Source organism: Ursus americanus, chromosome 3 (genome assembly GCF_024610735.1).
Source record: "Ursus americanus isolate L20-20 chromosome 3, mUrsAme1.1.p, whole genome shotgun sequence".
NCBI classification, from domain to species: Eukaryota; Metazoa; Chordata; class Mammalia; order Carnivora; family Ursidae; genus Ursus; species Ursus americanus.
The window spans coordinates 89,502,082-89,516,746 of NC_142129.1; the positions used below are offsets into that span (position 1 = coordinate 89,502,082).

The following is a 14,665-nucleotide window of genomic DNA, read 5'->3' on the forward strand; positions in this document are numbered from 1 at the left end:
TGAAGCGAGTAAGAAATCGACAACTGAAAGCTACAAATGTTACAAGAAATCGACAACTGAAAGCTACAAATATTTTGCTCCTAGCTGCCCCAACTTCTCTCTCCGTTTCCTAGAGGACATCAGAGAACATTCTTCCCAACTTTACAGTAAGCCAGCCAGCCTCTTTGATCAGGACAGGGACAGAAAGTTCCCAAACTCAATTCATACTCAGCCTCAATGGGAACTTTCCTAAAAATACCAGTTACAGAAGACAAAACGGTTGGGCGCAGCCACACCTGTAAGCTTGAGTCCCACACTCCGAGTTGATTGCCAGCACTGTATTTTCTCTATACATACTGGAGAAGCCTGTCAAGTGCGCTGTAATTGTGTCAACAGGCAGAAAAGAGTCCAGTCACACGCTGTGGTCGAGAAAGGTAGAAAATTGGGTGCTCCAGGAAGCCAAGGAGGAAATTAATAATATATTTAGGATTACTAATAAAATGCCTGTCAGGCAAGCAGCAACATATTATATACCAAAAAATAATAAATAAATAAATAAATAAATCCTGCCAGTTGTGTAGAGTTTGCGCTGTGCCTGAGAAGTATAATGTTCTTGGAAACACAATGCTTCAACCCCAGATGAAACTTCTATCCCCTGGCATTTTCCCTCCCCCGATTTCTCACTCATGTGTGTATTTTTTACATCCCCCTCCCATGTAGCTCCACCAACCCTCCCAGACGTCAGTGGGTCAAGCAGCCTCCCAAAGCAGCCTTCTGCACCTGGCTCACAGCCAAGCATCCATGTCTCAAAGCCCCGTCCGGCAGGCTTCCTCTTCTTCCTCCTCATCCTCCTCTTCTTCAGCTTTGAGCGTGGGCCAGTTAGTCAGCAGTAAGTATCCTTTCTGGCTCGGTTAAATCACGGTGGCCTTCTTGTTGCCTGTCTGCAATGCCTTCCGTTCTCTCTCTCTCTCTCTTCTCCTCCTCCTCCTCCTCCTCCTCCTCCTCCCTTTCTCTCTCCCCGCCAACGCTCTGTCCTTCTTTCTCTCTTTCTTTAAACATCAAAGAGGAATTTCCTCTCCCTTCTAGGCCAATACCGGCATAAGGTCTCTGCCCAGGGCCAGATGGTTTTTTAGGGAAGCAGGCCCCCCGAGCACGCCCCCTCGATGAGTGCTCGCAGGGGCCGGTCTCGATCTCAAGTGCTTTCTGCCACGCTGAGTCAGCCCTGCGGCTTCAGAAGGGAGAAGCTGATCAGCTCACAGGCCATGAGCCACGGAGCTCAGGACTGAAATAACCAACAATGGGCACTCAGCCAGCAGGTCAAGCTGCTTTTCCGTGTGTTTGAAGTCCCCTGCCGTTCTATTTGTAGGTGTCAGAGGCAATGAAAGAGAGCGTGCCCGTCGGCGGGTGGGTGTGTGTGCACAATGAGCCGTCTCCAGTGGCTGGTGGGGAGGCTGCGTGGGCTGGAACGGGATGGGAAATCTCCGAGCCACCATTCATAAAATCAAATAAGCCTGCAGGTCCGCTTCCCTGAGTGGGTCACATATAGATATAATTTTTAGAAATGGCACGTGGCCCCATGTGAAGACAGCATATGTATCACATGCAAATCGAAATGTGTGAGGATGAAAGGTACGGTGGTCTGATTTCAGGTTAGTCATTCAGCTTCGGTGCCATTTTTACCCATAAATAAAACCGCAGAATGCACCCTTCGATTATAATTTTCCAGGAACCGAAAATCCAGTAATTACATGTTTAAAGGGCTTTGGCACTGCATAGCCATCTGTGCCATAAAATAAGGACACCTCTGAGTATCTGTGTTTGATCAAGTGTCGTGAATAACTTGTTATAATGGGAACAGTGGGGATCCTCACACATCATCTGTAATGCAAAGCAAAATGGAGGGTTGCCATGCCCTCCCCACGCAAGCAACTCCCCCAAAAAAGAATATATATGTGTGTGCATACATGCATATATGTTCAATAATATGGATAATTCAGGCAAGAAGGATATGGAATGAAGAAGAAAATGAGGAATTATGGGAAGAAAAAAAGATACCCAAGTATCTCAACTAGTCTGGAAGCTGATCCCAAAGATGGGTCAACACCAGAGTTCCAGGGTACGTATGGAGTTTGCCATCAGCCAGTTATTATAGGTTGTTTAGATATACAGCCCCTCTTGTTTGGGCCAGAAACTCTAGTTTTACTGGAATAAAATCATAAATAAAGTTAATTTAATTATAGCCAGATTTTGCCCAATAAAGACACTCCTCATAGGGGTGTCAGAAAAGATTTCAATGTCATTCCAATTTGATATTCTGCCTAAGTTTCCACAAAATACTCTAGTTGTAAATAGCAGCAAGGTCATAAATTTAGGATAGGCTGTTAAGCTTTGGTCCTGAAAGAAAAGGAACTGAGATCAAACATCTTAGAGAGAAGAAATAAGTTATATATGAAATAAAGTACAAATCACCCCACAAATGCAGTATTTTACACAATGTAAACACCCGGCCCATGTTGGAGATGAATGAGTGGCTGAACACAGAGACAGATAGATGGAGGATACCGGGTTCTCTCTAGTCACTTGTCTCAAACTGGGCAGGAAAGGATTAGCCTTTTTTGGAAACCAGTCACAGGGCTACTTAATGGGACAGATGGACTTTCAATTGCACAGTGGCCAATGGGGCATCTAAGTTCTGGGTGTATAATGAGTGAATCATATTACATATTCTGATATGAAATATAAAGAATGGGGACAGAGACTCCTTTATCGTATGCCCTTGAGGCAGGAAACTCCAAACCCATATGCAGAGCCTGAATGAGGAGCCTTCTCTGGCAGATAGAGGAGAGGCTCTAGCGGTACCATGGGGGTCAGACTTTACACAAATCCATTCCTGGGCTTAAAATTGCTACAGATTTTGAGCATGTTGTTTAATTGATGTCCTTCTGTCTCAAAACCCAACTACACAATGAGTGAAGCACGGAGCACTTCCCCCACAAATCTCTGTTTGAGACTGGATTTGTCAAGTAGGGTTTTCAAAGCACTTTCAATACTGTGCTCATTTTAATACAATGAGGTCATAGAAATCCTCGTTTGCAGATCTTGAAACTGACATCGGATAGATCCTGAAAGTACAACCCATTTTGGCCATCTTCTGTCAGAGGGACCAGTCCCGTCTTGGTTGAGAGACGGTGACACTCTGTGTGACAAATCTGATGGGTGGCAGGGCCAGGGTGATAACTCAAAGAGTCTGATTCCATGGGTCGTACACACACTACACAGCACAGCTGCCTTAAAAAATAGGATGCTTACACCTAAATGTTATCCAGTGAAATTTGAATGACAATATATATCAAATCACCTAAATATCTTCAAATAATTCTTTAAAAGCCAGGACCCATGCCTTACAATTAAAGCACAGGCTTTTCCCTGAGCTAATATAAAGAGAAAAACTAGACATTGTTCATATTTTGAAATTATATTCAAGCATGAAATATCCATTTAAAATTATTTTTGTCTGAGATGAAACTTCACCAAATGGGCAGATAGGATAAGGTGGGGAGACCCAACCCCATACTTCAGATGTAGTTGTGATACGGGTTAAATTACAGGGGAGTAAAAAGGTGGTTTTTGTCAGAAACTGTCAACTTAAAAATAAAAACACAGTGCCCTGTATATGCCAAGCACAGGAACAGAACTTAAGAAAGCAGAAATAAGCAAGATGGGCTCCTCGCCCTGGGAGAGGTCATGAACTGGTAACAAAGAAACACAAGTACAAGAAAGGGAAATGAATGCTATGATCAACACATGAACAGGGACTATGGCACTACAGTCGATAGTTAACTTGGTTTTAGAGGTTGAGACAGAACAGAAGGACTTGCTAGAATCAATAATTCTTGAATTGAGTTAGATGGTTAATCAACAAATCCCTCCAAGAAACCAAGGCCATAGGAAGAACCAGGTCAAATTGGACTTGAACCTGTGGCCAAGACCTTGGTCAATGAACCCTCCCACGTCATGGTCAAAGACCGTCATCATAGCACTGTGCAACTTGCCATTGTTCTAGATAAAATGGAGTCAAAAGTCACCCCGAAATCTCCCCCACTCCAGGCAAAGAGCACCACATCTGAGCTCCGCATAACCAAACAAGCAGACTCCTTACTCCTCAGAACACCCACTCTAGGTACCTGTTCATGCACCCACACAGCTTGCCCTGTGTCACACCTTGCTCAGTCTCCACAGTCATCAGAGGAAATATAGTTTCTATAAGCAGGGCTTTTGGAAAGTCTAACAGAGTCAAACAAATGACTTGACAAATGTCTCAAACTGGCTCAAGATTACACAGTACTGTTTAAAAACAGGTAGATTTCAGGTTTTGTTTTGTTTTTTTATTCTTTGCTGAGTTTGGTTTGGTTTTGTTTTTCAGTACACACTCTTTAAACCCCTGGCCTATAAAGTTGATTTTTTTAGACAGCAAAGGACCTCTGGCTATTACCAGAAAAAACAAACCATAAAGTGAACATAAAGATGCATGGTGATCGCTCACGGCACCCCTGATTCCCATGATCACAGTTCACACCATTTTCCACAATGAAGTCACCATATTGCAAGGAAACTGTTCTCCCAAATTACATTGCACGTTCTCAAGTGGTTTCTTATTTCTTAGAAATATTTGGTAAATATGCCCATTATTTGCTGCAAGAATAGCGTAAGAAGGCAGATGGGTGTTTACAGAAGACCGTTAATTCGTACTTGGCAGCTTCTTTAAAGTTGCATATTTTTCATAGAAAAATCCCACAAGCAGAGGTTTAGAAAGATGATGTTGATGGATGGTGACGGTTCGACCCAGTTAGCAACCCCTTATACAGGTGTCTACGTTAACTGGTGGAAGGAGCTAAATTTAAAAAATTAAACAAAACATCTGTGCCGGTCCTTCCTCAGCGCTCCGTTCAGTATGGACCCAGATTCTGCAGAACAGGTTTGTTTTCACCCGATTTGCATTTAGTTCCCATAAATTTTTTTTTTTTACTTTTCGGCCCTTGCATTCCAGGTTTGATTTGGGAAACATCCTACCTACGAAATCCTGCCAGTCTTCAATGCCAGTTGATTCTAAATCTCTGAGCCAGTTAATCTCTATACAGGTTGATCTTCTGTCTCCTGTAGCAGGGGTCAGACTTGCGGCCGACCCTGGCAATCGTCGCTGTTGCTTCCTGACCCTGTACTTAATATACTGGGCTCACTTAATCTGGAGCAAACTTCTCTAAAAGGTGTCACTTCTTCCTCGATGCAGAGAAATCCCTGACCGGGTTGCCCTAGTGCTGAACTGACCTGGTAGCGAATCTGAGAGATCCCTGTGAGGTCCCCATCAAGCCGGTCTCAGATTCATGCTTGACATTAACCCAACCTCCCCGAGCCAGGAGACTGGATGATGGAAGGCCAGACTGAGCTATCCCAGGACGGAATGTCAACCTCTGAGCCAGCCTGAGAGCTGAAGTCACAGCCCAGGGAAGAAGCGCCCATCTCAGATAGAGATGGAAAAGCGTATATCCCTTCTCAGATAGAACAGCGTATACCCCTTAAGGAAGGGGTGTTGTTGCAACAGTGGAGGGAAAATCCTCAAGAGTTTAAGACCGAAACTTTAGGATTAAAAAAAAAAAAAAAAAAAAGCATTGTTTTTTTTTTTTTTTTGTTATTAATTCAAAAAACACCTTACAGACACCACCTCATGAGTTCTCCCGAAGTGTGAAAACAAGTCCCACATGTTATAATCAGGGTGAAACCGATTTTTGTCCATGGGTGGGCCCCTTCTTTGCATGGGAAGGGGGGCCCCTGTCGTCTTGGAACTCATGGAGAAAACTGCAGGAAGACATTTTACCACCCGATTTTGGGGGTAAGAACAATAATATAAAGAAACCCAGGCAACTCATCTCCAGCAATTAACAAACGCTGCAAAGAAGGAGATACCGAGTTCCCTTCCCTGGGCCTTTACCCAACAGATCACCGACCTGTTTAAATTTCACAAGAATCCCTATCTCGTCAGCTCTCTAAGTAGAACAAGGAAAAAGACAAGAGGGGAAATGCGTGAGAAGAGGAAGAAGGAGTGATGAGTGTCTGGAGCCCCATGGAAGACCCTGGCCTCAGGGGGGCGGGTGCCCAGCTCTCTGAGCTTTGGAGTGAAAGCTGTGACAATCGGCTCAGTGCAGGGAGTAAGAGCCCACAGCTTTCTGTCCCACTCTGGTTATTGCCAGTGATCTGGCAATCTACACACAGACGGAGCTGCTAGTCTCGGGGAAGCGGGGAGGGGACAGAAGCCTGGAAGGCAGCAGGGGAAGGGAAGAAGTAAGATAGGACGGATTTACATCCACAGAGCACAGTCTTCTTCGAGATCTAAGACCCGCGCCTCACATGCTGCGTAACTCGCTTGATTCCTGAGGATCTAGAGAGGGAGCTAATACAGCGCAATGTGTTTACTTCCCACAAGGCTACTTAGCTTTGCTCAGAGAAAAACTCTCCCTCTGACTCCAGACTACACTGGCAACCCCAGCCCTCTGACACCCAGGCGTTCGCCTCTTGCCATAAATGGTGGAGTTGGGGTCAGGGAAGAGTAAAGGATGGGGTGCCGGCCCAGGGGTCCCCCTTCGCAGCACCTTTTTGGCTCATCACTCTCTTACACAGGTGGCACAGCAACTTTTCTGTGTCAGAATCACACGGGGTACTTGTTCAAAATGCATGTCCTGGGCCCCATCAGGTGACTCCTAGTCCTGCCAAAGGAAGAAAAGCACCATCCTAAAAGCCATATCGTCACAAGGAAAGTCTCTGGTTTCCAATTTTCCACCCTTGGTTTGGAACCTCCACCGTCCACGTGGATAAGGCTGCCATGACCCTCAGCCTTCTCTCCCCGTGCCTTTCTGTACCAAGTGGCCAGCTCTCTTCCAAACCAGAGCTTCTCGACTACTATTGTATCATCACCTCCTTCCCCAAAAGAAACCATTTTATGCTTTTTTTATCCCAGTTGCCCTCCTTCCCCCGTGAAAGGTTACTATCACAGGTCTACCGCACATCTGTACTGTTTATGGACCACGGCCCTCTGGGGGGCCACAACCATCGTCCAATAGAAGACTTTGTCACCTTCCCCCACCACCACCCCAGAAGCGATTTCCACCCCGTTGGGAAAGCACACTCAGAACATAGAGTCCCCAAAATAGGCTGAGCCAGGCAGCAGGTCTAAGGAGGGCTGCCGAGGAGGAGGAGCTGAACGGGCAGCGAGAACCCGCTGACGGATTGTTCCCAAGGAAGTGCCAATGGAGGCCTGGTGCAGCCAAACCTTCCAACATTTCAAAAGAACATAAAAAAAAAAAATGAGATGTTTTTCTTGAGAAACCTCCCAATGTTTAAATGTTGGCAATTCCCAAAACTTGTAAGCTCTAGGAAAGCTGAGTTTCATGCTCAAGCTGCTCATTTGCAACTTCTGCTCTAGGAATGTTTAAAGGAAGAAGTGAGAGAAGAGGCTCCAGGCTGCTGTGTGCGTGGACATGACTTCCCAGAATCCTTAGCAAACCCTTGAAGTTGCTTCCAGGCTGCTGCACTGGTGGGAATTAAGATCCAGAGGGCAGCCTCTCCCAAGGACAACCCAAACAAGTCTTCCTTTAACCAGGGTTGCCAGCCCTCTGGGGAGAATTTGGGGAGGGGGGGTAGAGCAAGATTTTAATTAACCTTAATCAGTTTTCTAGTCACCCTGTGCCCCCACCCATGGACACAGATTCTCGATGTCCTACACTGAAATAGCCCCCACTCCTAGCACGAGCTCCCCAGTCCAGCCTGCCAAAACGCTTGCAGGCAACCCCCAGAGTGCTTTGCTCCTGCCTGTCTGCACGCTGCTCCCACTGGCCCCTCCATTCCGGGACAGCTGCCCATTGGGCATGACCCAGATGAATCCTCCCTCCTGTCACCTCTCCCTTCTCTGTAAATTCTGCTGTGGGGGTGACACAGTTAGTTCTTGATTATACTCAGCCTGGTATTTTTCATGAATTGATTCGCATTCATAATACTGAGCACCAACCCCTATAGACTCTAAACCCCGTAAAGGCTGGAACTGCCTCCCCTATTTCTCTTGCTCCCCCTTAATACTCAGTAGGATGCCCAGGTGTCACTTGAGAAATACAGACGGGTGGCAGTGGTTGTACCACTTTCCAATCTTTCCTCGACAAACTTCTGACGAAGGACATGCAAAAATTCTATAGGAATTTTTTTAATGTGAAGAGAAAGAAGGTACAGTGCCTCACTGTCTTGCTGATTCTACCGGCAGAGTGCATTTCCCCTGCAATGAGAGATTTGTACGGGAAGCTCCAAGCCCCGCCCCCCCAGGTATTAACATGTTTATTTCAAAGCTTTGAAAAATTGGCCCTTGAAATGCAAATGTTTATTTCTCTTCATGATCACAGGAGTTTCTGTAGCCCTGAGCCCCGAAGATGAATCTAGTCCATCAGAGTCCCTAGACAAGTACTGAATTTCCTGAAAATGATGGATTATTGTGCAGAAAGAGGAAGAGAAAAACTTTTCACCGAAGTCCGAGGAATGAGGTGGAGAACAATAGAGTCAGCTAGCAGGGAGAACGGCTTCGCTCCAGGCAGGAGCGAGCAGCACTTTGAAATCTTCCCCTATCCCCAACCCATGCTGTCTCCAGCTTGGTGCATGCTTTCATTTATCATTTATCTGGGGATCAGTAGCGGGAAGCGGGGGGTGGGGAGGTTCGTTCTCCAGCTGTTGTGTCATTTCCCTTGATAAGTCCTAAATTGACCGCGTTATCCGGCACCAAAGGAGCCTTCCTGCAGTAAGCATTTTTTATTATGTGCCCTTTTAGGGGACAAAGGCATCGTGTCAGTAAACTGCTACCAGGGGGAGAAAAGACAATATTATTCTCACAGCTTCATAAGCATGCTCTTCCGAGGGGCTAACGTGAACGTAAGAAATTAGACAACATTACCATCTGTTAGCCTTGCTGCAGTGGTGATCCGGTAAAGGGAAAAACACAAAATCCTATTTTTTTCAAGGGCAATTTTTAGCCCTAAAGAACCCACTTAAGACATTTCAAATTGAAACCTTTCCATGTTTCTATTTTTGCACAATATGTGAACCTATCGATGGGCAAAATGGAGTTGTATCCCCTAGCTAGCGCACTCCTGCCCTGGCTGTTACCGGTTCCGCCCAGGGGAACACGCTCCTGTACCATGAAAGTGGTCGTGTGTGAACTACCTGTGGTTGTATCTGGGATAGAACTATCCCGAAGGGTGATTTGTGGAGGTGTAACGACTTGAGGATGGGTCCTGGGTGCCTCACTTGAGAGACAAAGAGAACATTCTGCCGTGTCGGTTTCCCCACCACCTGCTGTTAAAGAGAGCCACTTTCTTAGAAGCCGTAATAAACTGATATTACTTGGATGTGTGTTGACGTATTGATCCTATTTTTAAAAACATCTCCACAGATCCTCAAACTGCAGCGGGTGAGGTGGATGGGGTTAATCTGGAGGAGATCCGAGAATTTGCCAAAGCTTTTAAAATCCGGCGCCTGTCCCTTGGCCTGACCCAGACTCAGGTGGGACAGGCTCTCAGTGCTACAGAGGGCCCCGCGTACAGCCAGTCGGCCATCTGCAGGTAACCCGTGCCCACATGCTGTCACCTCTCCTGGCCGGCCTGGGCCTCGTTTGTCCTCATGGCTCAGCTTGTCTTCTTCGGGTGGGCAGAGCTGGAGGGGTAGAGTATGGGAACTAAGTTGGGGGGGAGGGGGTTATACGTTGCAATCGGTGACATTGATAGAAATGAAGGTGCTAAAGCAGGTTCGGGGCCTGGCTTGATAACTCCTGTCAACTCACAAAGAAGGCAGTGTCATTGGAAATCCCCCACTGCGGGCCAGAAGCTTCCTTCTGGACCCACCCTCCGACGCAGCTGAGAGCTCCCGGGCTCCTGTCGGCAGACGGGTATCCTGAGCAAAGGCCATAAGGCTGCCAGTCCCAATGGGTGTTCACACTCCCCACCATTTCTGCCCAGGGATGGCTCTCGGGATGTTTCCAAGGAAATACACCTTACCAAGAAAATTAACCATCTCCTGACCGCAATGGAATGCTTTAACATTGCCTTCCCAGACACAACACGAAAAGCCCGTGTTTTCAAAGAAGCAGCTGCTTTATGTGGCTCGGAAAGGGGTAGTGAGACTCTGGCCTACCCTGTCCCCACCCCTCTAAATAAATAAACAAATAAATAAATAAATAAATGACAGAAGCCGGCCTTGGTTGTGTTCCAGTTGATCGGGGTCAAGCCACCAGCAGCGGACCCGCGCATGCCTGCGTGTGTGTTGCACTAATCCCATGTTTATGCATGAGGTAACAAAGGCACTTCTGTAAGAGCTTTTTCCTCTTGGGCAATGCCTTATGAGTCCTCCTCCATCAGGAAACGCCAAGAAACCAACTCTAAACTCATTTAAGTGGATTTGTTCTTGGTGATCCATGAAATGCTGTCTTTTTATCTGCTCTTTATACTTTTAATGTATTCCCCAAAGGACGGAAGTGTACTTTTCCTGCAGTTTAAGACTAAGGTTATAAATAACATCAGTATGGGGTAGTAGCTTGCAGCTCACATTTTGCTCAATGATTTTCCATAAAACCCATTGATTGTTGTTAAATACAAAAAGCGCCATAGGATCCTCTCACTTCTATGGTCTCCCCTACTGTTTTTTCTTATAAGATACCTCCCTGTAGAAAATAACCTTTATTCAGTCTATACAAGGATACTACTGCTGGGAAATTTGTTTCAAGGCTTGTATATGTTATTCCCAACAACACGGACCGAAACATCAACACTAACAAACAGCATCAATGATATGAATACTGTTGCTCCCTGTTGGGAAACATTAATTTTGTTTCATCTTGACAGCCTTGTGATGAAGGCAGCCACAGGTTTTTTAAGTTGTCAATTTGTTATTTTTGCTCAAGTCCTTTTTGGTTTATTTTTAGTCCTAAAACGTGATTTCCTTTTATTGGCTTAAGTGCCATCTCATGTTTTCACCGACACCCATAGAGTGTCTGGGGCATTCCCAATCAAACATGTAGATTTCTAAAGTCTTCCCCAGGGGAAGCCAAGAAAGCTATGGCTGAAATGGAGAGAGAGACCCTGGGAATTCACCACATCACAGTATATGCCAGATGCCTTGATTTTATAGCCCTTCTCTAGCTTCTAGCGTCTTGGTGAGCTAGTTTTAAGAGCTAACTGCCAAGAGGAAAAAAAAAATGAAAAGTCTTGAAAGAGACGGAGATCTGACATTGGAATAATTCACATTTATTCAAGGGAAGGGAAGGAAACCACATTTGAGCCTGCACACCCAGGTGTCACTTAGGAGAGACTGTGACTCCCGGGCATGGCTTTACCAGTCCCTCCTTAACAGAGACACAGAGAAGGAAACACCACCAACACACCGAACATCCCTGTTGCAAGCTTTGTCCCTCATGCCATGGCACTGTGAAGCCTGTTGTCAATCTACCCAGAGTTTAAGCTCTGCAGCTTTTATGGTAAAATGTGGTATGTAGCAAATTACCACGACAGTTTGAGCTTTGTGGCAAGCTCATTAAATGACATTAGATGATTAGTTCATTTTCTACTGAAAGCAAAATGTACTTCTTCCCCCCTTTGATCAGTAGTGGAAGTTGGGTTTTTAAAAAAACAAATAACCCCTTGAACTCTACAGGGAAGGCAATGCTATGGAAATCACGTTAAAACTTGATACTATTTGCACGGCTTATCACCGCATCTAAAATGCAGTGTCAGAGATAAGATTATGGCCCGTAAAGGAAGCCTCTCCTTTTGTGTCCTTCTGCGAGCGTCCTTCGGAAGCATAGTCTGGCCAGAGCAAGTTCATTTTCGCTCTCTAAGGTGCACTCTGCAGTCAGGCGGTTGTCTTTCGATACACTGAACGCTTAAAAAGAGTGTATCCCAAGAGGATCCCAAAGAGAGGCTCTGTGTATCTGAAGTCATCACATGGAGGGCCTTGAATTTGGGTTTAGAATAAACAAATGCAGGCACGAAAGCAATTGGCACTTTGGTGTATTTCATTGAGCGTGAGGCTGAATTTGATACCAGGATGACCTCTTAAAACACTCTGTATCATTTTGTCCCGGGATGCTTCATACTTTTTAAAATGAGTGTAGCAAAGAATTGCTGATGGCGATGGATACATAGAAGATCTCATTTGCAGAAAATGATATCATTGGAGTACCGTTTGCAGATATCACACATTAAACACAGCTTGATGCCCTGGTGCCAAAGTACACCATTACCCCGGCCGGGGCTTGAAAGGCATGAGAGGCGGCCTTGCCCATCCGGAGAGGGGGGTGTTCGTAGCCATTACAAGGTGTCCGGCTGCTCCAGTCCCCCAGTAAAGTAGCAACGGGCTGTGTTTCACCTGGAAAGGGGGCAAGTTGTTAACTGACATACCGAGCAAATTGTTTGTTACTAGAGAGAGAAGGGGTGGGGGGGAGAGAGAGAGAGACTGAGATTAAAATGAGACACTCAACAGAGATGAACAGAATCGCGTCCCAGTTGCCATCACTGAGTCTGGCCACAGACACATTTTCATAACCGAGGCCATGCGAGGAGTTTCAGGAAAAGTAAGCGTAAGACCTAAGAAAGAATGGTCGTAAATGAAAGAACTTGACAGCTGTTGTCTCGGACACCGCTTCCCGGTGTTGGGTGTTGGTTTTCTGCTCGAGGCTGGGACAGTGGGGGAAACGCGGCCGGGCACGGGGTGGAAACGCTCAGCGCTCCAGTGCGTGCAGGACAAAGAGCGGCGGGGGGTTCTTGTGTCCGGCGCGCGGGCGCGCGGGTCCCGCCGTCTGCACCCCTCCCCACCCCCCATCCGTGTGGCTGTGCGGGCTGCATGCGGGGCATGAAGCATGCGTGCGGGGCGGGGGGGCGCTGGCTTGAGCGGGGGACCGTACCTTGCAGCCGGCTGCCCATCCGGAGTGAATTCGCTCTGCCAGGCGGTCAGGCAGGCAGGCAGGCAGGAGGCCCCCCCTGGCAGAGGACTCAGTGTAAGACTGTTCTTTCTCAATTCTCCCCCCAGACACACCATCCTGAGAAGCCACTTTTTCCTACCACAGGAAGCCCAAGAGAACACTATAGCTAGCAGTCTGACAGCCAAACTGAACCCTGGCCTTTTGTATCCTGCCAGGTTTGAAAAGCTGGACATCACCCCTAAAAGTGCCCAGAAGATCAAGCCGGTGCTTGAGCGGTGGATGGCTGAGGCTGAGGCCCGCCACCGAGCAGGTATGCAGAACCTGACCGAGTTTATCGGGAGCGAACCGTCCAAAAAGCGCAAGCGGCGCACCTCCTTCACACCCCAGGCCCTTGAGATCCTCAATGCCCACTTTGAGAAGAACACACACCCCTCTGGGCAGGAAATGACCGAAATTGCCGAGAAGCTGAACTATGACCGGGAAGTAGTTAGAGTTTGGTTCTGCAATAAGAGGCAAGCCCTGAAGAACACCATTAAGCGCTTGAAACAGCACGAGCCGGCCACGGCCGTCCCCCTGGAGCCCCTAACGGACTCTCTGGAAGAAAACTCCTAAAGAGACGCCCAGCCCAGGAGCAGAAGCAAAACCCACCGAAACTTAGCCGCCGCCCTCGGACTCCACAAATCAGAGTTCATGATAACAATAGTGATACATTGGAAAGAAAATCGAAAAAGAGGCCCCCCAGTCCTTTCCCCTTGTAAGTAAAAAGACTTACGAAAACTACCAAGTGGACAGAATGCTTTATACGTGTCCGTTGGTTTTCCAAAAAGAAAAAAAAAAGGTTTTTTTGAAAATTTTTAAACAAGGCACTCACCACCCCTGCAGGTACGCGTGGTAGGATAGTCCCCGGGCCCGACCGTCTCCCCGAAGCCAATTTTCTAATGGACTTAGAGCAAACCAAATAACCACATACTTTTTTCTGTATATTATGAAAATGTGAACACATTTTAAGGAAAAAGAAAAACAACTAAGCCAAAAAAAAAAAAAAGTAAGAAAGAAAAGAAAGAAAAAAAGAAAAAAAGAAAAAAAAAAACAACGAACTAAAACTTGTTATCTGTTCAAAGCGAATACAAGCCTGCCACCTGGAGGAGGGACTACATTCTTTCAGGTTCTAAGTGCTGATTCACTATGAAACCCTATTAACCAAAGTCAGAAACATGGCATTGCAAACGCGATCGTTGGTCTACTCTTCTCTGCGTGTAAGGTTGTGTTACGAATTTTTACATTTGTACCTAAAGGAAAATTAAGAAGCCTGATTTCTCCCATCGTACCCATCTCTGTCCCCACCTGTGGGGTGGGGGCCATTGTTGAAGCCATTCTCTGAGGCTCACTGTCGGTTTTCATTTGGGGTGGGGGGGTTCTTTTTTTCTTTGTCTTGATTTTGTTTGAGGGGGGAGGGGGGCATCCTGGATCGTGTGCCAAAGCGTCCATTGCTTTCTTCTCACTATGACTTGTGGGTTTGAGAAAAGAAAATGGAGCTCGCATTTCTCATTCTTCCTCCATTTCTCCATCTCCCTCTTGTGCCGCCTCCAGGGTCTGCTGGAGGGCCAGAGTGGGAAGGGTGTCTTTTCCACTCAGATCCCGGTGAAATGCAGGAGAGACTCCAGAATAACTAGGGCTTTGCTCAATGAA

At 46.5% G+C, this 14,665-nt stretch overlaps 1 protein-coding gene across 1 annotated transcript in view; it reads left to right on the plus strand.

Moving 5' to 3' along the window:
• The window catches only part of POU6F2 (POU class 6 homeobox 2), a 453,995-nt gene extending 439,619 nt beyond the window's left edge, over positions 1-14,376 (plus strand). The window contains exons 8-10 of the mRNA XM_045793668.2: positions 700-868; positions 9,458-9,626; positions 13,084-14,376. Coding sequence (XP_045649624.2) covers positions 700-868; positions 9,458-9,626; positions 13,084-13,588 — 843 coding nt within the window. The 3' untranslated portion in view covers positions 13,589-14,376. The remainder of the gene's footprint in view (positions 1-699; positions 869-9,457; positions 9,627-13,083) is intronic.
• The last annotated feature ends 289 nt before the right edge of the window (positions 14,377-14,665 follow it).